At 33.4% G+C, this 26,719-nt stretch overlaps 1 protein-coding gene across 1 annotated transcript in view; it reads right to left on the bottom strand.

Moving 5' to 3' along the window:
- LOC115890300 (ADAMTS-like protein 3) overlaps nucleotides 1–26,719 on the bottom strand; it is a 1,070,176-nt gene that overhangs the window by 87,177 nt on the left and 956,280 nt on the right. Inside the window, exons 11-12 of the mRNA XM_030910476.1 lie at nucleotides 15,364–15,508; nucleotides 9,827–9,956 (exon numbers count right to left, since the gene is read on the bottom strand). Of these exons, the coding sequence (XP_030766336.1) occupies nucleotides 9,827–9,956; nucleotides 15,364–15,508 (275 nt within the window). The remainder of the gene's footprint in view (nucleotides 1–9,826; nucleotides 9,957–15,363; nucleotides 15,509–26,719) is intronic.

Genomic DNA, 26,719 nt, shown 5'->3' with positions numbered 1-26,719 from the left:
CTGGGCACTCCACTAATTCAAAAAGAACAGCATTTCAAGCTCTTTACTATAACACTTTGTTTTAAACATAGGATAAACTGAAATAAATACGATGCATGCAAATGATTGTAGTTTAGTTAAATCGACGAACTGAGTTGAAAATACACAGGTACACAAAGAGTATGCGATGTATATGTTCAACAAACTGTTTAATTATCATTATTTATACAGAATTGTGTGCCAAATTAGAATGTGTACAAAACAAAACAAAAAAATAAAGCAAATTCAGCTTTAAAATTCCGCGTTGACGCAATTTGTGAAAACCGCTAATGATGACAATCGATTATGAACAATACTAACAAAGCCGTTTAAATACAATGAATGATGGGGTAAATGTATTAAAACTTTTACGTGTCTAGGTATTTCTATATTTTTGTGTAATGATTAAATAGTTTCTTTGATATTTGAAACATCACATATAGTACAAATCTTAAAAAAATATTGTCAAAACTTAAATCATTTTAAAACTTGGGTTAATATCAATTTGGGAAGAAATCATGTTTCAGTAAGTCAATTTGATGTAAACAAGGGAATCGTTGGCGTAACATGTATAACATGTTAAGCAAATTTGTGTATATGTGTAACATGGTTCTTATAATAAACATTATTAATTAAAAATTAAAATCAGGTCGACGTAACTTGAGAATTCAAGGCGAAGTTCGTCGCAGGTATCGGCGGCGGAAATAACGGTTAACGAGTTGATAGTTGATTGCGTAGAGTCAAGTCCAGAGTCACGAGATGTTTAGTACTTCAGCATACACTTTATCTTGGCATTTTCCTAGTTTGCTTAATAAAAAAACTTCCTTTTATTACGAGGGTTGACTTTTATATTTTGCTTATAGAAACATAGTAGGCGTCTGTCAACATATCAAATGTCAAAATTAACTGTCATTTTTAGTTAACTTAATGCCAAAGTTTTAGACCGCTTCATTTGAAGCTGCACCTAAACTGAATTTTTGAAGTAGATGAGTCAGTCGAAAAATGGAATTTAAGCAACACGCACACTGGTGCGATCACGGGCGCGATCACAATCACGATCAGGGTAGCATAACATGAGCGTCATTCTAGCACACACCAACGCGTTCACGTTCACTGCCGTACCTATACAGGTTGTTAATTTGTTCATTACTCGCGGCAAGAGCTTTATGGTTGAAATATGGCAATCTCGGCCCGCTCGTCGACAGACGATGCCACGGGACGAGTCGGTAGAAAAATCAATAATGCATGGGTTCTCAATAGGCAGTGTTGCCATTCTGTTCCCCTATAAGTAACTGTCGAGTTAACAACCTGTATGTAGTGCGCCATCCTATAGGTATCCATATAGGTACAAATTAAAAATGTACCTACAACATTTAAACTTAAACAATAAAAATGTATATATATATATATATATATGTACTATCCAATCCAATTGCAACTCCAATTTTGTCTCAAACTTTTTATTATTAATTCTATTATTTTTGTAACTTTGATCGGATAAATCATATAGAATTTTGTATATTTTTACAGCCTTAATTAGCTGCTCTGGTAACTCCATTTCTAAATTACAACAAGAAAAAACACACAAAATAACGGAAAATTCAAATCTCGACAAGTTGAATCTGATAGCCCCCGCAGAATAGAACGCCGCCAGGCCACTTCGTCTCCAAAACCCGATCGCGCCAATGTGAAACGGATCATATGTATTCTTCAGTAAGTTTTGGTTTGGTTTTTGGCGGCCGCGTACAGATCGTGATCGCGGCCGTGATCGCACCAGTCTGCGTACAGCTTAAGACAAGAACATTTTCGCGCAGTAATTTTTTTACAAATTTCGAAGACAGTTGTCTCAACAAGAATGTCTTGCTGTTTTGATTTCTGTTTTTGGCAATAAAGCACCACATTTGTTGACAATTTCTCGTTGGTATGGATAATTTAAACGTGGACGGATTAGTCTTAGTGACGATCCAAGAACAGGTCCACCAACAACAGCTGGAAACACCCTGGAAAATGTCGATGCTGTACGTAAGCTGATTCAAGAAGATTGACATGTCACATATCGTGAAATTGAAGCTACATTGCGCATTTCAAAAACACCAATTCAAAAAAAAATACATGAAGAATGATCTGCAAAAAATAGTTTTTTGTTGGATACCGCATCTGTTGAAGAACAGAAAGCATTTAGAGTCAATTGGTGCCAAAAAATTCTACACCGGCTTAACAAACGAAACTATGCAGGGGCGCGCATATACAAAAAATCTATACATACAGCCCAAGTAGCATTTGGACGTTATCTAACGTCGGGTATACGTCGCGTTCAATAAACCCGACGTCGGGTACAAACGTTGGTTCGATCGCCTGACGACCCTTATTTGCACATAAATACAGATTCGGGTCGCCTCGACGCGACGTCGGTATCTGCCCTAATAGGGAATGTAATTCTACCAATTACCAACGTCATATTACGTTCGATTTCAGTCACTTAAAATTCGTCGCTAAGCACTTACGTTACGTTTGGTCTCAAATTCGCTACCAAGAAAATACATAATGGATTCATAATTACCCCTCAAATATAAGTATAAGTGCCTACCTAATTTCATATTATATTTTCTGAATCATTAATCCAGACATCAGTTTTGTCAACGGAAGTCACTTTTTTGATGTACCTGATTAAAATACTCCAGAAAACAATGGGCGCCTTCAAAATTAGGTAGATTTATGAAATAAAAATATCTATAAAAAAGTAACTCGCAAAATATTTTTTTTTATTTTCTAGCTGGTTTAATCATAAAACTGTACTTTGGTCCCCCCCCGAACTCAACCTTATCAATATTATACTACTAGAAATCGGAATGTGAATATACATTTTAAAAACAAAAAACGTGATCTACATACCGTGATAACACGATTTGTGCAATTATATTTTAGTTTTTGTTTTCTCCTTAAAAAAATGGGCAGCCACTTTTTTAAGATAGTATATATACAACTTTTTATTAGGTTATGTTCATGATGTTCATTAGGCCGCAAATGCTATTTAATGGGATGTATTTACGGACGTAAATAGAGATACGTAAATTAGGTTATAAATATGAACATAAAATACAACAAAATATATTTGGACGTAACTTTAGAGATTATCAATGAGACGTATCCTATTCGGACAACGTGTAGACATCGGGTTAGTTCAAGTATATGTACGTTGTGCAAGCCAACGTGGGAACGACGTTGGGAAATTAATAAAAATGGTACGTTGTTATTTTGTACGTCGACAGATCGTTGGATTTACCGACTCAGATCCAACGACGTCGCTTTTAATAGGAAAGCGACATCACCCGTCGTATCACCAGCACCCGACCTAAATTTGCACAAAGTCTGACGTCGCTTTAGGTCAGATTTAGTTCGAAGTCAGATATATGCTACTTGGGAGTATTCCAGGATTTACTCTTATGAACCCGAAAATAAACGCCTATCGGCTGTTTGGGTATCCCGAGATGAACCAAAGCCGACTAAAGTTACCCATTCTCAGGTGTTTCCAAAAATATGGTGGCGACATTTGTCTCAAAAGCTACTTATATAGCAACAATTTTCATGCAATATCAAAGAACTGTTACTGCTGACTGGTACATATCTATTTGTCTGCCGGAAGCAATTGCTGAGTTTCAAAAAAATAATACTCAACGACGAATGATCTCCCCCAAACAATGCAATGCAAGTTTCCATACAACTCGAAAATACCTTTAAAAAACTAAAAGTTGAGTTTTTAAAGCATGTAAACATGGAATTGTTGGACCATCCTGCATACAGTCTCCGAAGTTCTAACGACTTTTTTACTTTTCCAAAAATTAAGAATGAGCTGCGTGGTCGAAGGTTCATGTTCCCAGAAGATGGAGTTAGCGCCTTTTGAAGGTACCAATAAGCGAGTGAAATAACTGCGCTCAGAACTGGTTCCAACGGATGCAAAAATGCATTTCTCTTCGTGCAGTATACTTTCAAAGACAATAGTGTTTAGAAGTTATCTACTGCTTTTCTCTAACTCTATATGCATAATATAAAAGAAAAGCACTGTTTGATCTTTTGAATTAAAAAAGCACCTAAGCGATCCTAGCCAAAAAAACAAAAGATGGGTCGCGACAAAATTTCGTACATTTTAAGCCTGTTGGTCTTAACTGGTTATCAGGTAGTAATGGATAGTTTGATTTTATATGATGACATGCAGTTTATCAGAGCATCAGTTTATATATCAGTTTAACAGTTTTGATAGATGTATCTAAACTAGCTAAAAAACTGAGCTAAATTGTTTGTAAAATAGTTTTATTTAGATATTTTAAATATTTGTTTTATTCTTTTTGTTTTTCATTTCTAATGACTGGAAGAGATATAACGACTTTAACTGGTAAACAAATTTGTTTATGAGTAAAAAGCCACTTACAATCTCGTTTCTGTTTATATTTTCATATGCAGTGGCATTTTACAAAACAAAACAATTTTATTTTATAAATTCATGTTTCAGTGGCGAAATAACTAAGCTATTTTTCAAGAAATAGTTCAATGCAATAGCAATGATTGAAATAACTGCCATCATAATATTTGAATATTGCATCAAGCCGTTATTTTATACATTTCGAGATCACCGATATCCCTTTCATTCACAGTCACGATTTTCGTCCAAATCTAACTTCCGTATTAATTTTGTGTGGCCTGGCCACCTGGAACTCCAACCGCAACGCAGTCAGCCTGTTGAAAGTTAGAAATTGAAATTTGATTCACTCTCTTTCATTACGTTCAATTGCTGCTGTGCTTCCGTCTCTTTGCGGTGCTCAATTTAAATTTTAAATCTGTTTACCTGCAAAATGGAGCGGCGAGTCGATTTGTTTCCGACATTGTCGTTGTTTTTCGATGGAATTTTACATTTAACTCGAAGGGGGAAAATGTATATTGCCCGTTTGAATGTTTCATTAATTTGGAATAATAATTTTATAGATTTGGCGAATGAAAAAAATATAAATAAAAAATAATACACAATAAAAAATACTTTTCACAATTTATCCAACTATGATTGACACTTCTTTTATTCATAGGATTAAAAAAAAATCTAAAATACCAATTTGGTTCCATATTATGATTTCTGACGTAAAATATATTTTTAGTACTGTATTTTAAAATGTCTCTACTAGTTCTTTTTCCTTTCGCTTAAGTTTTTATTAAATTTCGTAAATCATTATACAGGGTGGTCCGAAATGTATTCGGGAAACTTCGGCAGAATATTCTGTAAATGAAAATAAGTAAAATAGTTTGAAGTATAAATTTATGCCCTAAAATGGCTTCGTCTCGGAGATACAGGATGTAGAAGTTTCATTTTTATTTCGGTTTTTTCAAAATAATTTCTGAACTAAGGTTGATATTTGGATAAAAATTGGTACTTGAGAGTTATTTCACATGAGAAATTTGATTTCGATATTAATACGACTTAAAGATTCCTACATATTGCAATCAAAACCTGCATTGCTACCTAAATATTTTTTAAGTGGTTTGAAAATTAATAACTTATCTTACATACCTGTATAAAACTACTGAGTTACTACTATTTTTTACGTAAAAAAGTAGAGTAATACTTCTGGAGATATTTGTAATCGAAATAATCAATACGTCATCATTGACAAAATTTGAACATGAAACATGACTAGATTGTTATTAAACTGAAGTCATAAATTTGATACATTTTTACATACTGTTTCGTCATGATTTTTTCTAGAAAAAAGTATGGTTCATTTTAGAAAATAAAAAGTTTCCTAATTTGTTATTTCAGGAAAATAACTATCTAGTCAACATGTTTATTTTTTGTCAATGATAACTTGTATTGATATTTCAAATATAATGAGAATGGTTTCTCGCGATTTTTACCAACCATAAAAATGGAACAAATGTATATTTTTTCACCCATAGGTTACGGGTAAAATTTTATTATTCGTGAAACCAGTTAAAAATGTGTAGGTGGCGCCACTTACAAGTAAGAGTTATATTGACATCGAAATCAAATTTCTCATGTCAAAAAACACCCAGCCACCCATTTTCATCTAAATATCTATATTAGTTTCAGAAATTATTTGGAAAAAATTGAAATAAAAATTAAACTTTTCTATACCCGGTCTGTCTGAAACAAAGCATTTTAGGACATATATGTATACGAACTTTTTTACTTATTTTTATGTGCAGAATATACTGCCGAAGTTTCCCGAAAACAATTCGGACCACCCTGTATAGAAAGATTCTCTAAGTACGGAAAAAATTAAGCTTCAATATAAGATCAAAGAACAAAAAAGTTTCTAAATTTTCGTTTGAAAAATTAGCTGGTGAATTCTGACAAACGGTATCCAAAACTCCTCTAATTGAAACGTTGAAACAAGGAGATTTCCCAACAGAAACCAGTTATACATTAAACAAATTACGATCCGCAATTAAAGAACACAGAAGAAATCAGAGCGTAATAAAATATTCTCTTAAGACAAAACCCTGTTCCGGTTTTATTAGACTTTAATTGCCTTAGTTAAAAATGCCGAAATCGTTTCCCAGATTTCCGGAAATCCTCCTTCTTGCCCCGTCTCAGTCAGCAATTTCTGTCCCAAAGACGTTTTTCAATTCCTTTGAGAGATTATTAATTGTATTTCGCGACGCGGACAACAATCCACTTCAATTTTCTTGGATTTAATAAATGTTCAACGGCGAATTAATTTATTGTAATAAAACCTTCCTCCTTTCTCGCTTCTTGAGGCTAGTTTCTAATGTTATGAAGTTAGTTTTCCAGAAATGGCAAGTTTTATTTCCTTTTTTGCAATCATATTATACATACATATTTAACATATTTATAAGCTTAGAAAATGTTATATCTACTATCGGGTTTCAGTGAACTATCCAGACAGAAATTTCTTTTAGAAAATGAAGCCTATTTTAACTTAAAATGAACTTCTTAAATTATTTGTTTAAAGTTTGATGTGGAAAAACATGTTTCTCATAAAAAATATTCTAAAAAATGTTATATTATTTTCTATACCAAATTCGATAACCGATAATAGGTACTTATTTACTTACTGCCATTACTCGTTGACGAGTATTTGATACTCACCAAAAGATGGTAACAAAAGGAATTTTCTTTCATGAGCTTTTCTGTGACTGAAAGACGATACGTGATGTTATCTCCCTTTCGCACTCTGGACATTCAAAAATTCAAAAATTTAATTACTTTGTTGCTTCTTTGCTTTTTGGTTGTCGTTGTTAACCTAGTTTACAATTCTTCTCCATTGCACTCTTATTCTGCATGCTTATCCTGTCTAAGTTTTCATGGAAAATATCCTTGTACCTATTGAGTTGTCTCACCCAGATTCCACTTACCGTCTACAAGCTCATCGCAAAAAAGAGATTTTGGTAGGTGGTTTTCCTGCATTCGTGATCAGCCCGTCTTAAGCGGGATTCGGCGCTCTCACAGTTAGCTTTCTCAAGAACCGATACGTTTGAGACATGGTGGTATCATTTGATTCTTAACAGTTTTCTAAAGTGTCTCTGTTACTGTAAGCGTGTTTTGATTGTTGGTTTTAGTCTGTAATGAAGTCCGTATATTTTTTTTATTTAACCGGTTAAATGCTAGGCGTGAACATAAATCAAACACGGCACGACAGCGCGGCTTGAAAGTACTCCGCTGGTACACCGAAGGACCCTGGTTGCCTTGGGTGGCCGGGTTGCCTTGGGACCTAACTTTTTTATTTTTTTTATCGTTAATATTCTCATGGTAAATGTTTAAATATTTGTTTTTTTGATCACCAGGACGGATAGCGTTTGTGGATTTGTGAACCATACTGTATATAAGTAGAATTTGATATGTTCATTTGTTTTGAAGGATTATGGTAACAAATAATTCTTAGACAAGCTTAGTATGGTTTATTTTTATTTTTAGAACTGTTATGATAAAACATCTAAAACTGAAAAATATTTTTAATACTAAAAATTATTTGCTGATAAAATTGTGTTAAATATTTCGTCGATTTGCATGGAGACGTTGAAGTTTTTTTTTGGTACAAACAGCAAATGGTTTTTTTTGTAGGATCGACGGGTAAAAACCGTTTTTTTACTGTAAGGAATCTTGATGGGTCGTGGGGACGATGGTAACCGAACGTGGTTTGTGGTTCCCGACGGAAAAAGATTATTTAATACGACGGGAGCGCGAAAACGGGGTTCTTCCTGTTGAGACTAAGTACCGGTGAACTTTTTTCTAAGTAAACCTCGCGAGTCCTGATCCGTTTTTTTATCAGCACTGCTGTAAAAAAACCGAATTCTTGAGTTTTGAAGTAAAAAGTACCGTATCTCCGTTTTTGATTTTAAATAAGTATAAATCGTGGTCGCAGAGATTTGATTTAAAATAAGTCTAAACCGTATTTCTGATTTATGAGTATAGATAGTTAAAAACCGAGCATTTAAGTTTTTTTTATACCTGACCGTGAATAGACAACCAGACCGTTTCGTTTTGATCCGACGCCGATTTTCTTAAGTTTTCTTTATACCTGACCGTGAATAATTAGTGTGCCTGGATTCCGGGCTGCTGTAGGCGATTCAGAAAACCAGACCGTTAGAGGTAATCACATTCTTTCTTTTTTTTGTAACCGCCAGATACCCCATCAGAGTTCTAGTAATCACAAATTTTAGTTTCAGCACAGTAGAGTTTTTTTTTATTTTATTTTTATGGTATAAAATTCCTTTACGGAGGAGGAGTTAATTAAGGTTCCTCTTTTATTTTACCATAATAATAATATTTTTTATATATCTGATTTATTTAAAGATGCATGTGAGTATGTATTGCTAGTATTTTTCTATTATAATATTTCTTTACAGGTTTGAATTTAAATCATATGAACTTAATTATTTGCTATTGTAATTAACTGATTTAATTTCTCTGTGTTAGATTTTGCGATATTTCATGTTTTAGTATTTTCTTCATATTTTGTTTATTTGAAAATATTGGATTCATAATTATTTTAATTTATTAATTAATTACTTAATTATTTGTTATTGTAATTAACCGATTTAATTTCTCTGTGTTATATTTTCGATATTTCATGTTTTAGTATTTTCTTCAGATTTTATTTATTTGAAGATATTGGATTCATAATTAATTTATTTAAATAAACCTCGTTATGGAATATATTCGACTTTAACTGGCTTTTACCCCATTTCCCTGGATTCTCCACTGTAGAAAAGCTACCCGTATTGGCCGAGGTGGTCTCTCAAACACTTTAAACTTTGGGGGTGGCGCCCGAGAACAAAAAGACCGACTGTTAGGCGTTAGTAATAGTTCTCTAGGAAAAAAGACTGTTACAAGTCTTTTGTTATTTTTGGTTTCTGCGTTACACAAAACGCGCATCACAGTAAATTCAGTGGAAATAGAAATACTGGCTTTCATTCTGACTGTGTCATGTCAAATCATGTCTTATAATTCTCCGTAACATCAAATATTTGTCAAAGAGTACCAAAAAATTAAAATATTTTGAAATTCCGTGCATAATTCGTATTTTGTTTTATTTAAAATTTATACTAAAAATGATTACATTTCGATAAACAAAAAAGGAAAAATGCAAAAATCATGTGTCTGGATAGTTAACCGGATTCCTACTATCGTTTAAAAAATTTAATTAAAATAATCATTATTAAATTATCAATATTATTGAATTTTAAATAATTTTATCTGTAGATGAGCAGCATTATTAATAGTAATAATAAAATAAACTTATCTAATAAATGTATTATATTCACTGATTTATATACTTACTTTGGAGGACAAGCATGTATGTTACATTCCACTACTGTTGAATCGGGTCTTTGAGAATCATTGCACAATTCCTCTTCGACTTCATCGCCTGTCAATCTATTTTGACATACAGGTCGAGACATTTTATAACCTAAAAAATATACAGTTTTATTATATAGACATATACAGGGTCGCTGATATGTATGAGAACGATCGATTATTAAGTAAAATATTATGAGATAGCGCAAAAAGTCAAATATAAAAGTTATAGGATTTTTAACTGTCTATTGGTGAGTAATAAATTTAGGTATACAGCATCGGTCATGAAGTCGTGGCATATGATAAAAGTTTTTTTTAAATGGATCCCCCTGTATATTATTGCATATTTCAATTCTTCGTTAAATTCTAAGCAAAAAATCGAGATGAATACAATGTACCAACCGTTTCCAAGTAATTGACTTTTGAAAATATCAATTCAACTTAATTTCGATATGTTCGGTTTCATTTACCGATGCCATTTTGCGGAACCTGTGATACTTAATAATATTTGACATTAGTTCTAAACTTAGCATTTATAGATGTATAAAATGAGATTAAATCAAGTCTGGAAATTACAAAATTTTCTATTAACATTTCAAAATCAAAACTACATAATTCGGAAATGGTTAAATTTAGGTGCATTATGCGTATTATAATTATTGCTTAAAATTGAAGGAATAATAATTGAAATATGCAATAATATATAGGGGGTTTCATTTAAAAATATATTTGGATGTGCCACAACTTTATGACCGATCCTGTATACTTAAATTTACTACTAGCTAATAGACATGTAAAAGCCTTATAACTTTTGCATTTAACTTTTTGCGGTTCCTTGTATATTTTACCTAATAATCGACCGTAATAATAACGTATGATAAAGAAATTGTTGACTGTTATTTTAAATACTGTGGCAACGTTTTTTTTTGTGGGTCGTGTGTTATCTAGTAATTTAAAGATATTATTATTAAATATTGTTGTATGATACATTTTTTTAATGATAGTGTGTGTGAGTGTCTCTCTAAGTGTCTATCATACTCAGAAATATTATGATAAAACTAAGTTATTAGTGGTCAATGTTCAGAGATGGGCAAACACTCGGTATATTGAAATTTTGGGCAAATATCCCATGTTTTGCTTCCGTTATATACCCAATGGGTAAATACAGGGTACATTGAATATGGGTAAATACCATATCGTACCATATACTCAATGTATCAAAGGAAAATTCCACTCCTGCAACGCATACCAAGAATTTACAACTTTGAGAAACACCTCACTGTAATATTGAATAAATATAATTATAATTATAATTATAATAATTGATTGGGAAAGAGAAACGTTTGCTCAGCATGTAGAAAAAAGATGCAAAAAGACCATACCATAACCTGGTATACTGATGCTTCTAAAACCAAAGCAGAGACAGAGATCTTAAATAAAAACTAACGAAAACAGGAAATAGCAATCTTATCCGATAGTCAAGCAGCACTAAAAGCGATCAACTTAGTAACCATCAATTCGAAGTTGGCCAAAGAATGCCTAGGGAAGCTGAACAAATTCGGCAAAGAAAATAAAGTCCTCCTACTCTCGGTGCCCGCTCACCAAGGGATAGAAGGCAATGAAAAAGTAAACAATCTAGCTAGAAAAGGAGCAAATACTCTACTAACTGGACCAGAATCGGTTTGCTTTCCAAACGGAAACCAACTTAAAGCGAAACTGAAGCACCTGGAAGACTCCATCCGTAACCTGAAATGTGAATCCTCCAACGGTCTAAGATACTCGAAAAAGTTTCTCAGAACTTACAACCGAGAAAAATTAAAGATTTTCCTTTATTTAAGTAAAAATAATCTTCGGATTGTCACGAGGTTTCTAACAGGACATTTTCTCTTCAACGAACACCTCAGTAGATTGAAGCTGAGAAACAACGGCGAATACAGATTCTGTGAGGAAATGCGGAAACACCAAAACACCTTATCACTGAGTGCGCCGAGACAACAACCGTCTGTGCTATAAACTTTGGTACCTACGGCTGATGTCGAAGATGGAGAGCTGACCTCTGTGAAGCCATTTCAGATACTGGTTTTATCAAAGCCCTAAAACTGTATGATGGGAGCACAATAGATCTCGCGTATGGTCGGGATGATTAACCCCCTGCTGAACATCCTACATTCTAACTAAATAATACTTGTATCAAAGGATACTATTTCAATTTAACCATTGACTTAAACTGTGCAGTTATTGTTAGATATAGCCAATATTTAAAAACGCTTATCCACTTGCTAATAATGTAAATGCCGCAGCCTCTCCCACCCCAACAATTTCCTAAACATCGCACGAACTTTATTTATTTACCTCGTTGTTTACCGAAACCTAAAATAACTTTACCATAGCCGGAAACAAGTTTTAAAGCATCATAATTAGTCCCCGGGATTTCATTACGTTTTCCAATTATAAACCGTGTTTGTAATGCAGTCTTGCACACGGAGCAGCTGTGATAGAAACTGCTATTAAGTCGAACGTTACGGAAATGCTTTGGGAAAGCGATGGAGGCAACAAATACGATAAGTTTTCCGGTTATTATATTGCGGGAAATGGCGTGCGCTCGTTTACGCGCTATCTTAGATGTGTTTTATGTTTAATTAAAGATAAAATTGATGCACCTATGTCTATATACATCGTTTCTTTGAATGCTCTAGAAAATGATTTAGTTTTAAAACAAAATAATTTAGGATTTCAATTGTTTTTATTTATTTTTACTTACACAACGTTTCAGTTAAGTGTATCAGAGCAATTAAAAGACTTTACCATAACTTGGTATACTGATGCTTACGAAACCAAAGCAGGAACAAGGGTATGAGTATTTGAGTCGAGAACTAAATACTCCGAACCAATGGGCACCTACTCCAGCATCCTACAGGCAGAAATCTACGCTAAGATGCGTACAGCTTATCTTAGATAGGAACTACGGGAAACAAGAAATAGCCCTCTTATCTGATAGTCAAGCAGCGTTAAAAGCGATCAACTCAGTGTCAGTCAATTCGAAGTTGGTTATAGAACGCATAGAGAAGCTGAAAAAATTAGGCAAAGAAAACAAAGTCCTTCTCCTCTGGGTACCGGCTACCGGCACACCAAGGGATAGAAGGTAATGAGAAAGTAAATGATCTAACTAGAAAAGGAGTGAACACTCCACTAACTGGACCAGAACCGTTCTGCTTCCTAACTGGAAACAAACTAAAACAAAAATCGGAACTCAAGAACTTGGAAATCTAGTAACGATTTAAGATACCCAAAGAAGTTTCTCAGGACTTATGACCGAGAAAAATCAAAGACTTTCCTTGATTTAAGTAAGAACAATCTTCGGATTGTTACGGGGTTTTAAACAGGATAATCTCCTCAAATAACATCTCAGTAGATGCACTTCTTCTTCTTCTTCTTATAGTGCCATACTCTATACAGAGCGTCGGTTGTGATGCGTGTCATCAGTGTTTCACAAGTATACAAGACCTACAGTTTATCGTAGAATCCGAACGGCACTATTTGAGAGGCTGTACAAGGCAAATATACTCAAGGTGGTTTGCCATTGCCTTCCTTGAGGTCGCGGCTCGCTGGTCACTCTATTTAGATAAATAAATATTTTTATTTAAATAAATAAAGCGACCGTACTGGCTGAGGATCAAGCCCAGTGCCATCCCATCTCTCGCACCGCAGATCGACGCACTAACTGCTTGCGCTACGGCCGGCCACAGTAGATGCACATTCAAAGCTAAAAAATTTAAAAAAATGCAGATTCTATGGGGAAATGGGGAAACACCAGAACACCTCATCACTGAGTGCGCCGAGATGACAACCATTCGTCTCATAAACTTTGGTACGATTGATATCGGAGATGAAGAACTACCCTCTGTAAAATCAGATACTGGTTTTTGTCAAAGCCCTGGGACTCTATGATGCGTTATAAATCAAGAAAGCGGGACACAATAGATCTGTAATGATCGCGGTGATTAACCTCCCCCCCCCCCTTATTATGCATTCTAGATGTATCACTGACTGTTTTCAAGTGTGAACTAATCTAAATTCTAAAACCACCGAGCTTACATGTTAGAGCAGGATATTCACCCTTAAAAATATTGGGTGTAGTCAAGCTATCAAAATAACTATAATTGTTATCGAGCAATCATTAATGTTATCGAGCAATCGCTATATGGTTACGTTTTTCGTCGGTTCCGTGTGGATAAAAAAGTCTATTTTATTTAAACAATTTATTTTACACTAAGTAACAAAACAATAACAAAAAATAATAAATAAAATAACTAAAGAACTATTTATAAACTTATTTATAAATATTTATCTAAAAGGAATTTATTTTGAATTTAGCGCGGCAATTGTACGCGTCGACCGAATCTGTTTATTTCTGTCCTCCTTGTACCGGCCTCGGGTTATATAGCCATAGAGAGCCTAGAATAATCCAGTCCATAGATCATTAGGTGCATAGAGAAGATTTAGAATGTTCTCGTATGTACGCCGCCATTCAAGAGCGGTGTCTCTTCTAAATGCGATTCCAGGTCGTATGGGGGCGGGACATATTAGAACGGTCCAGCACCCAGAGTCCATACAGGTCCGTAACAATATGTAGTCACCAAGAATTTCGTAATTCTGAACGAACTAGTATTAAAACAGATTTTCTTCAAAATGGTTACTGTGCGAAGCCCATGACAAAATTATATTCAATGGCAAGATTGACTCATTGCTGACTCTATTGAGTATTCTATATTTGAAAGAAACCTCGGAAAAGATCAGGCAAATGGTCAAGCAGTATAAAACTAAATCAGCGACTACTTTAAGAAGTGTCTTAACAAAAACTATATCAGAATCATCAAAACAAGAGAAAGAGTGCATCTACCAGGTACTATAGGATCGAAAATAAAACGGTCCAGTTGGCTTGGAAATGACAATCGATTACATTCTCCATATAATTTTGCATATGAAATGATCATATTGTAACTTGCGAATGCGTTGAGTCGTACATTGCAGAGACAAAACATCCTCTAATGTACGACTTAGTGATCATTAATAACATACCCAAAAAGGTAAAGTAATACTCAGATATAGCAGACCAATATCTATCTATCTGTGGTCCAAGTACCATAACATAAAATGATTGGAAGCCCGGGTTGTTTACAAGGGACCTTATTGGAAAAGACGTAAGCTAAAAGAAGCCGTAATAATGTCGACCAATATACATCTTTAACCATCCAAATAAGAACATTTCCACAATATGGCAACCACGTGTTAACGGTACCAATGCGGATATTCTCAGTGGACAACCTTACGCCTGACAGCACCCAGCGTTTTTATTGTTTAATGCTCAACTCTAGTATATAAGCTCAGTAGTTTTAGGAATTAGATTAGTTCATACGGTCGTTTTACACGGTACATTGTTAAATTAAAATAAATAAAGACAATAAAAATCAAAAATTCTTTTAGGTTCCAAACTAGGAAACTGTATATGATGATCTTACCTCCTCCACAAGAGACAGAACACAGTGACGCATACGTCAATGTCCAGTGGTACAGTGGCTTGGCACATGTGGATCCATCTCCTCCACAAACCCCGCATTCGTCAACTTGTTTCATGGAGCCTATCCTCAGATCGCACCCCACTCTCTGAAAAATAAAACCGGATGATAAATTTAATTATTTACTTAATATACGGCACCGGTATATAACTTTTAATCTCTGGGGAATGGGACTGTTTAATTTGGACATTTTACTAAAAAGTAGAAGAGGAGAATAATAAAAAAACGAAATGTATGGGACTCACCGGAAGCATTTTTTCTGAACCGTTATAAAAGTTAAATTTGCTTTCTGCTTTTAAATTATAAAAGTTATTTATAAGAAGAGGTTACTTTTTATTTGTTTTAAAAGTCGAAAATAATTAATAGTAGCAGATGTTACCAAAATCTTTTTTTTACTTTTTAATTTAGTATAAGATATATTTAAATACACTGCAATGGTTTTATCTATTTATTTAGCCATCTGTAATATAATACCATAAATATCTTAAAATATGTTCCGTAAATCCGTAGTTCTGGTAACACTATCTCTGGCAACCGTCAAATTGCATTTGTTGCAATTTCATCAATATGAATGCAGTTAGTGTAGTTGTGGCGCTTATTTTGCTATGAATGTGTAGAGCCTCTTAGATACCACTTACTGTAGTAGATAGAGACGCTGTAGCTGCATATTTTCCATAGCCAGCTAGGTCATCGGGTTCAATATGCCTGGGTTTTATTTATAGGGTCGAATCAAGGAACGAATATGGATAAATAACAATTAAATCGTATTAAAATAACATTAAAATATATGTTTTCATATTTTGATGTAACCAATTTACCTCTTTTTGTTTCCTAGCCTACTACTATAATTTTTATACCTTACAATCCTACAGGCGACGAATATGATTTATTTTCGTAATATCTCCCGTTAGAGAGGAGATAGAAAGTTGCGGTTTGCGCTAATATTTTGGAAAGTTTGTGCTCTATTTAACTGTGCAAAGAGAAATATAGCCTCCTATTTAATTTTTTTATGGAAAAGCGCAATATCTGTTATGATGTCAAACAGCGCCCTCCGACTACAACGAAAAAAATTGTGGAAACAAAATTCATACTGGAGATCATTAAGGAAGAAAAGCTTTTTTAAACGAGCCCTGGTTTGTTTAAATCGGTTAACCTAAACCAGAGTTATCCCTATTTTAATAAAAGCAAGTTTAACTTTCCCCCACCACTTTATATTATGAGATAGAGCAAAATACTCTATGTCAACAAAATTACAAATTTCTCGGTGATTATAATAGTAATATTTAAAATACCTGTTCACCTGCATATTTTTGAGAAAAACCCTGTTTTCTGATTGTCTATCAGAGAAACTACTCTAGCGGACATTTTTCGAATTGGAAAATAATTTACAGCGATTTCAGTTGGTTTAATAGAATTTTTTCCCAAAATTATGCGTTAAGTAGTTTCTGAGATACAGCCGGCGTCCATTCTTAGTTGGCCACCCGGTACTTGGAAGAAAATTATAATAAATCGAAAAAATATTAAGACTTTAACACCCTGTAGCTACGAAACAAAGCAGAATCGGACCTATGTTGATACGAAAAATAAATCTTATTTTTACGTGAGGAATCTTCTCACGAGAGATGGCACATGTTTTTTGAAACACCCTCTATAATTATAAGGCATTACTTTTAAATATTTTTATATTATTTGGAACGCTTAAAAAATTGTTTAAAAAATTACTTGTGACGTTTGAAAAAAACTTTGACACTTTTTGTGCCTCGCGTGTAATGTAAAACGTACAGCCTCGCCACAAAAAGTATCATTTTTAATCCTAGTAAAACAATATATTATTATTTAATTACTGGACGTACTGGATTGACACTTGCTAAAAATTATAGTATTAAAGAAAAAAAAAATTTTAAGATGATTTATCCTATAATTTATTTTCTGTCAGGAAACAGGTGCACTAAAAATATCATACCAACCAAAAAATTCCGATAAAAACGCCATTGAAGTCCTTTTCAATGTCAGGCGCATACGAAAGAGAAGAGATAGCGGCAAAACGTATCGCTTGTTATATTCCACCCCTTTACGTCATCCATAAAAAGGGGGAAGCTGTTATCTAAGTTGGCTGCCCTGTTTTTATGAGCCTCTTTGAACGCTCAAATAAAAAACGGAGTTTTATTGTGGTCTTTGCGGTTAAACGAGCGCTTATTAAAAAAAATTTAATGAGAGATGCTATTAAGTGTTTGTACGAAAATAGGAAGCCAGCAGTTGAACGGATGAATTAGTGTCATATATAAATGAATTTTAAATGTCATGGTAACTACATGGAATATTAAAATATGTTAATAGTTTAAGCTTACTTATGAAACTACTAGATCAAGAGCAAAATAAAAACAATAAAGGAATTTTCAATTATTGCACATAGGATTGGTGCATTTCCACCGATTTTAAAAATCTCGACACCAGCGCTCGGTACGACAGAAATCAGAACTGTCCGACTAAATTTAATTCACGCCGCCGCCGCACAATGGTTTATTTTTAAGATTTACGGGGACATCTGGCCATATAGTGGTGTTTTGAAAACTTCAAAATACTAGACTAGTTGCTCACCTTAAAAACAAACAAAAAATGTTTGTTGGACAAAAAATTTCTGATAAAATAATTGGCGAAATTCCCAATTGAAAAGGTAAGCATTTAATAGAGATTCTTTAATGTTATTTGATTTAAATTTTATCGTGGTTCGAAATTGTTTTTGTGATGGTGAATTTTTTATATTAATCTAACATGGATTTAGGTTCTTTGTCTAAGTTTTAAGCTGTTTTGGTCTTTTACCCGATTGTTATTTTAAATATTTTATATACCACTACAATTTGACTTTTTTATTTAGTTTAAAGGGATGCGAAAAATAAGATGCGCTTTCGATCTGACCAAAGTTAATCTTATTTTAAAGTCTGAACATTTCTCTTCAAAATCAATGTAGTCGCAAAGTGCGACGAGGTGCGTAACATTAATTTTTTTTTTTTGATTTTTCATTTTATGTGGCATTCCAGAAATCACCAGAATGCACTTATTTCAATTTTTGTGCGATAACTTTTTGATTTCGCATGCTAATTCTACTGATGTAAAAAACAAATTGTTAAAGTACATTAGTATAATATCATCTGTTGATGAAGACAGGGCCAGAAGCAAAATTTCGATGTTTTCTGGTAAATTATTTAATCGCCGGAAAAACTGCGGTAGAAAGAAAACACAGTTTCTTAAAAACATGTTATTTGGCTAAGTGAAGTAGTTTACAGTTCCAAACCTTCTAGTACTTATCTATATAAAGTTCTTCAAGCCAAAAAGGACTGCTATCCTTCCAATATCACAGTAACTGAGTCCAGTGCGGCAATAAATCTACAAAGTCTCTTAGATCATATGCGCTTATGTACAGGGTGTCCCATTTTGGTTGAAATCATACGGTATCTCCGTTATTCGTGAAGATAGAAGGGTGCGGTTTGCACATACCCGTGCCACTTTTTTGTCAAATGGAAGATGCCGTAAACAAAATTTTCATTGCCCTCTTCGTTTCTGAGCTACAGGGTCTTTTTGAAAGTTTTGCAATTTGGGACACCCCCCGTATCTCTGTTATTGTTAAAGATATTGAGACGCAGAAAACTGTTTATTGTAGAACTTTTTACGTAGAATACGGTGGTGTAGTGTGTTATTCTACGAAAATTATATTTTTAAAAATATGAACTAAAGTTATGTTTTATTAAATGGAACACCCTGTATATTTATGAATTATATGATCTGGCTTGTTATAAGCTTCTCAAAAATATATAACACTCTATATTTATTTTCATTATTTAAGGCAATATTTAAAAAAAAATATTAAAAGATCATTTTTTTTAGTAGGCCATGATTGATAATAAAAGAAACTAAAGAATTATAAAGAGTAATACTGCTATCTGTCTCTTGTTTTATTTTGAGAGCCACTAATTAATTCTTTGTATATTAGGGAAACTTAAATCTCTACCGCTATTTGTAAATCTTGGAAGCTATCGTATCGGAACTTTTAAATATTCCTTTAGCTAATTTACGTGAAATATACTTTCAGCAAGATGGGGGACTCCCCCTCACAATTACAACGAAAATATTAGAATTTTGTTAAATTATTATTTCTCAAATCAATGAATTGGAACCAATGTACACATATGATGGCCTCCCTGATTCCCGGAGTGTCTGTTCTCGATCTCTGATTTTGGGGATTTTTGAAATATGAAATATATCGTGGCAACTAATACGATGTTGAACACCTGAAAAATGCTTCAATAATGCAAGCTTTTAAATATTTGCAAACCCATCCCATTATAATTAATTCCGTTATAAAAAAGAGAAAAATATATTTAGAGGTTCAGTGGTAACAGTTCAAAAGTAAAATATATCAATTCCAAATAAAATTTTAATATGTGCATGTCTATTTTAGTAAATACCATTTTGATTTTGTTATTTATCACGGCCTACTAATAAGAAAATGATATATTTTAAATATTGCAGTAAACAGTGGAAATAAATATACAGTGATATATATATATTTGAGAAGCTCATATCAAAGAGGATCATATGATTTATAAATATACGGGGTGTTCCATTTGAAAAAACAACATAACTTTAGTTCATGTTTTCAAAAATATTTTTTTCGTAGAAAAACAGACTACGCCACTGTATTCTACGTAAAAAGTTCAATCAGTTTTCACCTTTTCGATATCATACATAATAACGGAGATACGGGGGCGGTCCCAAATTGCAAAATTTTCGAAAAGACCCTGTAGCTCAGAAACGAAAAGGGTTATAAAAATGTTGTTGACAGCATCTTCCATTTGACGAAAAAGTGGCACAGGTTTGTAAAAACCGCACCCTTCTATCTTCACGAATAACGGAGATACCGTATGATTTCAACCAAAATGTGACACCCTGTACAGTACAGAATGAGGTTTTGGAGCGAGTTTTGAAGGATGGGGCTTTTAATTTTCAAACGATATACAGGGTGTCCCAGAAATAAGTGCAAATATTTTAACTGGTAGTATAGTTCAACCTCAGAAACACGCCTATGAGGTTTTTTTCGCGAAAAAAAATTTTGAAATTTTTTTTAGTTTTTAGTTAAAAAACATAATTTCTTGATAATATGGCAACATAGGTATTAGATTAAATTTACAAGAAAGAAAATCCAGAAAAGATCCAGTGGTTCTCAAAATTTTAGCAAAAAATCATTTTTTTTGCAAATTTTCAAAGTAAAATAACTCCGTTATCTTGGACTTATTTGAAAAACGATAAAGAGAAAATATGTTTCTTTTATAGAGATCTACCACCCCTTAAAATATTTGCACTTATTTCTGGGACACCCTGTATAAATGGGGATTTGACTGCAGCTCCAACCACTCAACTTATAAGCAAGTTTTTCAAAATAATCTACATTGGACTGATTCCGATTTACTATTAACATCTGTTGTACCATTAAAAATGACGTGTCAGACAAATTTGGGGGTAAAAGTTATTTGACAAAATCCTCGAACTTCGTCCACACGTTTCTGTATTCCAATTAAATTTGAATTTATTAAAGAAACACTTGACGTTATTAGGAAAGAAAAACGAAATCATAGAAAACTTAAACCCTCTTAAAACTTAAACTTGAAAAATATTTCTTAGTTCTTAGAGGGTGGGCAATGGGAAAATTTTGACAGTTTTAGAATTGTTAATAAAAAAGTTTTAGTTTCTAATGACTTTTATTTATTTTTTAAGAAACGCACCGTTTTTGAGATATTAGGCTAACCCAAGTTAAATTACACACCCTATATATTTTTCTAGTAGTTAAAGATAGTTGTGGCAGTCTTTAGAATTCTATGCAACAAATAGGTATCTGTGGTATAAATTTTACGTATAGTATTTTTTTGAGAAATTTACCGTTTTTTAGATCTTAAGTTAAATGACACATCCTGTATATATTTTTAGTACTTAAAAATAGTTGTAGTCCCTTTATACTACAATACAAAAAACATATATGGTATAAATTTTATAAATAGTTTCAATCCATTTACAGTTTTTAATTAAATCTCTGATGTCGCCGTAAATCAGTTAAATAAACAATTTTTGGAGCAATAAATAAATAAACAATTCATTGTGCGCCGGCGCCGCGCCGCGCTGTCCCGGTTACCGTTTATGTTGGTCCCATTGAAATCAGAGCTGCAACAAGTCAGTTTTAAAAACTTAAGTTTTAAGTCATTTCTAAAATCAAAATGATTTAAGTCTTACGTTAAATTCAACATAAAGTTCAAATGATTTGCCTTTTGGACTTAAATTATTTTATTTCAAGTCAAGTCATGTTTGTAAAGATAATATTAATTTATTGTAGGTACAGATGAGACTAAAACCCCACATAAAATAAAACGGTTAATTTTCAGGTCAACTAAAAACACAAAAATATGTTTTTTTTTATAAAATTTAACCGATTTTGTAGTACTTTATATATATCCATTACAGTTTAGATGTCATTGAATACATGTCTATTAAAAAGGGGTTTTGATCACTATGTAATATATCGATGGCATAAACTAAGGGGCTGGAGGATTTTAAGGTACTCTTCAATATATTCGAGATAAATTTCTTTTGTCTTTCGGGCTACATAACGGAGTCGAGGATTCACTTGAAAGACAATAGACTCACTAAGCACGCGTAATACGACAAATAATCAAAACCGGTTCTGTTTCTGCTGCTTGGCTACCGCCTAACAGTTTAAAAAGAAATTCTGCTGTCAAAAATTTATCAAAAAATATATAAAAATCTGACGTAATCTTTTTATAAAAAAGCCTTAAATCTTTTTAATGACCAAAGTCTTTTATACAAATACTTAAATATTTTTAATGACTTAAGTCTTTTCTAAAATGATCTTGAAAAATATTATGAAATATTAAATATTTTTCTATTTCAGAATAAAGATTTAAATCACAAATCATTTTGAAAACAGTTTTCGAAAAATGACTTAAAATCAAATGATTTAAGTCATTAAAATGATTTAAATCATTAAAATGATTAAAAAAAAGACTTCAGTTTTCTGTGAGTTTGCAGCTCTGATTGAAATAATACTGAAATTGTGGCTATGTCGTAATATTTAAGTATTTTGGTATTATTAGTGCAGTTATTCAGTTATTGAAACTATAAAATTCTCAGGCTAGAAGTTTGTGTTTACATCACATAAACTTCTTATCGCTGTTTTGGGTAGTAAAAATTAAGTGAAAAATAACTCAAACTGGGCGACGCGTTTCAGTTGATAATAAAATTGCTGAAAAAATTTCAACATGAAAAGGAAGGCCTAACTGAGTGGTTGTTGGCTAGGGTGTAATAATACTCAATACAACTCTCCTGGAACAACATTTTACAGCTTCCCAGCTTTGTCACACCGATTTGATCAAGAGCAAAAATGGATTCAGGCAGTTCGACAAAACAAGTGAGTATAAACAAAGTACTCATTACATAATAAAAATAATTAAGAGGCATATACTATGAGGATAAAATATAATTTAATCAATATTAATAGTATACTTCTTTTTAATCAACTAGTTCTTAATTTTTTTACGAATGTCTTCCAAAGTTACAATTATGAACCTTTCAAAAAATCGTTTCTGTCCAGATAGCCTCAATTATGTCCCAATTGGCAAAATCGGTGAGATTGTTATAAATAATATTATAAGAATATTTTCGTGTGCTCGCTATTTAGTCTAGCGTATTGAGGAGCGTTGGTTCGATCTTAGTCTAAGGGTTCGATCCTCAACGAGCCGCGACCTCAAGGAAGGTAATGGCAAACCATCTTGAGTATATTTGCCTTGTACAGCCTCTCAAAAGTGTATGGTTCACAGTGTAAGGTTCGCAGTGTACTTGTGAAACACTGATGACACACATCACAAGTACATGAGAGAGGTAGTCGACGCTCTGTATAGAATATGGCACTGTAAGAAGATTGAGGAGAACAGAAATATATGGAAAAGCCATGAAAATAATAGTTAATAATTTGTATTGTAGGCCGCAGTCCTCAGAGTGTGGAGAGCATACAGATTAGGTGAAAATCTTACGTGGTCTAACACAATGTTGCAAAATCTCTTGTATAATATTCTGTATAGAGATGAGAAAATCAATTCCCTCGGTTTTGATCTTGTAGTCTTGCGCAAGACTCTTGTAGAAGTAGAATGTGAGTGGGGGTTAATCATGCGACCTTAATGCGATCTATTGTGTCCCCTTTCCTTGAGATAACTCAACTCATACAGTCTTTAACCCATCACATATCAACTTGTCCCCCTTACAACTAAGGAGTAAAGGTATTTCCCATCCTCCTTTGACAACTGATGTTTCTCCTCCGGGGGTATACACCGGGAGGCATATTTGTACAGTACGCCTGTCTGTTCTGTAGCTACGAGGTATCCGTGAGAGAGGAAACGATATTCTCTCGATGTTTTTCATAAAAAAATAGACGACGCGTCCTATCAATAAAAATTCAACAAATTTGCAAGTAGCCAATAAAATGAGTGGGTTGAGCGATTTGCGGTGACGCACTCGTCAAATCGACGTATAAATATATTGCTGTTTATTTAAATGTTTTTTGTCTGCATTCCTTTCATAGACACAGATCCAGCAGATGTACTGTAAACAACGTCCATAATCGCGATTTGGTTCTAGGTCGAACGATGCCGCGTAAACAGCATACGATATCGCAAATCCGTCTAGTAAATAGCATTCGTGATTCCAAATTTTAACTATCTTAACTCCTCTTATAAACAGCAGACGATATCGGGAAATTTGTTGATTGGTTGCTCGTAATCAGCATTCAAGATCGCAAAATTTGCAAGTGCAGGATGTCTACCAAAGAATATAGTACTAAATAATATTTTGCAACAAAAAATAATTTGCCCCCAAACCACGAGTATATAAGTTAATTGATAAAGAAATTATTAGAACACGTTTCGTTAAAAAGGAAGAAATTGAGGTAAGTTACAGAAATTAACAAGAGTAATTACTCAAAACAAATTAACTTTAAAAAAATAGATTATAAATCGAAACCAAAAAATGGCTGAAATGAATAAAGTTACAGAATGTTTCAAATTTCCAGTACATTTTACCCAATGCTGAGAGAATGACCAGTTTTACTTCGAAAATTTAAAATAAAAACTACACTTTGTGTAGTTTCTTTGCAAGTAAAATTTGACTTTTTCTAGTACAAGAAGATCAAGAAGATTGTAACTTAGTTCCTTCGCGAACATACACACAACAAAATTTATATGGAATCACCTATTATTTCCCATAATTTTTGAGATGTATGAAAATTTTTTGTTTATGAATAAAACTCAGTCCTTACCAATGACCTTTAATGAAAAATAATCCATATTGCAATAAAAAATAATAATCAGTTCCCAAAATAAACAAAATGGTATTTTTTTGGTTTCTGAAACGAAATTAAGATTTAAATTTTTAATGGCCAAAAAGCTTAAACAAAAAGAAAATTGGTAATTTTAATATTCTTTGTTGCCACCTCTAGCCCTTATGCAAGCTTCTATCCGCGCTGGCATGCTTCTTGTTAAATTATCCACGTTGTCTTGGGGCATGTTTTCCCATTATGCTAATGCTGCATCAATAAGCTGTGCGAGTTTTCCTGGATTGTTTCGACGAGCTCTAACCCTTCTTTTGAGCTAGTCCCACAAGTGTTCGATAGGGTTTAGATCTGGTAAATAGGCAGGCCAGTCCAAAACTATGACACCTTCCGTTTCAATACGTTCTCTAGTCACTCTGCTGGTATGGGGAGATGCACTGTCGCGCATGAAATTAAAATTATCTCCAATTGCAGCTCTCTACAGACTAACGATTGGTTCTAGCACCAAATCAACATATCTCCGACCCGTTAAAATTTGTTGAAGTGGTAACAATGGAGTTTTTGCTCCTAGTATAATACCTCCCCAGAAAATTACAGTTCCTCCTTTATATCTTGGTACAGATTTGGCAGCCTGAAGTCTCGCTCGTCTTCCTGGAGCTCTAAGAACCCGAATTCGATGGTTATCTGATCTTAGGCCAATTCTGCTCTCATCCGAAAAAAAGAACACTTTGCCAATTCTCAGTTGTCCAGTTTTGATGTTGAAGGCATCAATTTAGTCAGTCAATTTTATTTTGCCGAGATAACTGTAGGATCCGTAACTCTTTCCTACTGTAAAACCCTCGTGCATGAAGACTGTTTCTTATGGTTTCAACTGAAATGTACACACTTGTAGCTGCCAGAAGTTCTCTTTGTAGCTCTGGATGAGAAACATTGGGATTTATTCTAGCAATTTAGCACACAAGGCAGTCTTGTTGTTCAGTTGTGACTCTTTGGCGAATTTGTATGGGCCTATCCTTGTGTGTTCCTAATTCCAAGTATATTGCATATGTTTTCGATACAACACCCTGGGTAACGCCTACTATCTCTGCTACGTCTCTCTGGAGCATTCCTTGTTCGGTGAGAGCTATAATTCTTACCCTCTGTACATTTATTAATCCAACATAAGGCATTTTTAAATTTTTTTTAATTGAATGAAAATTACCGGACAATCGTGATTTTTACTACTGAACACAAAATTCAAAAGAAAATAAATCGCAGTAGTCGTTTACTCTTTATTATCATGTTTATTTACAACAAAAAGCCTTATCTTAAAGTTGTATAGGTACCAATTTTTATCCTTGCAAGAAATTTAGTCAGAAATAAAGAGTGATTCCATATAAGTTTGGTTGTGTATATTTTATAGTTCACATCTTATTTTTTAAGAAAAGTTAGGTATTAAAAATTTATATTGAGTTCTATGGAAAATATATTATATTTCTACTTTGTTTTAAGTTATTTGCATACGTATGTAAGTTGGATGAACATAAAATAGTGTCATCTGGGAATGTATTTTCTGTTGATTTTCCGACACGATTTTAGATTTCTCTCGTTTAATTTGTGTTGGCAAACAAAATTTGCAATTTGTAATCAATTGTAATCCTAAATGCTGATTACGAGCAACCCATTAATAAATTTCACGATATCGCCTGGTGTTTATGCAAGAGGTGTTAAGGCAGTTAAAATTTGGAATCACGGATGCTATTTACCAGACGGATTTCCGATATCGTATGCTGTTTACGCGGCATCGTTCGACTTAGAACCGAATCGCGATCATGGATGTTGTTTACAAATATGCCAGCGGGAGCCCTGTGCCTGTGAGGTGGAGGTCGGAGGATATGTTTAAGTAAAGTCTGTTCAACAAGAAAAGAGACGGTTTTA

This window comes from Sitophilus oryzae, unplaced genomic scaffold, assembly GCF_002938485.1.
Source record: "Sitophilus oryzae breed Bouriz unplaced genomic scaffold, Soryzae_2.0 scaffold_860_pilon_pilon, whole genome shotgun sequence".
NCBI classification, from domain to species: Eukaryota; Metazoa; Arthropoda; class Insecta; order Coleoptera; family Curculionidae; genus Sitophilus; species Sitophilus oryzae.
This window is presented reverse-complemented; position numbering and strand designations above follow the sequence as displayed.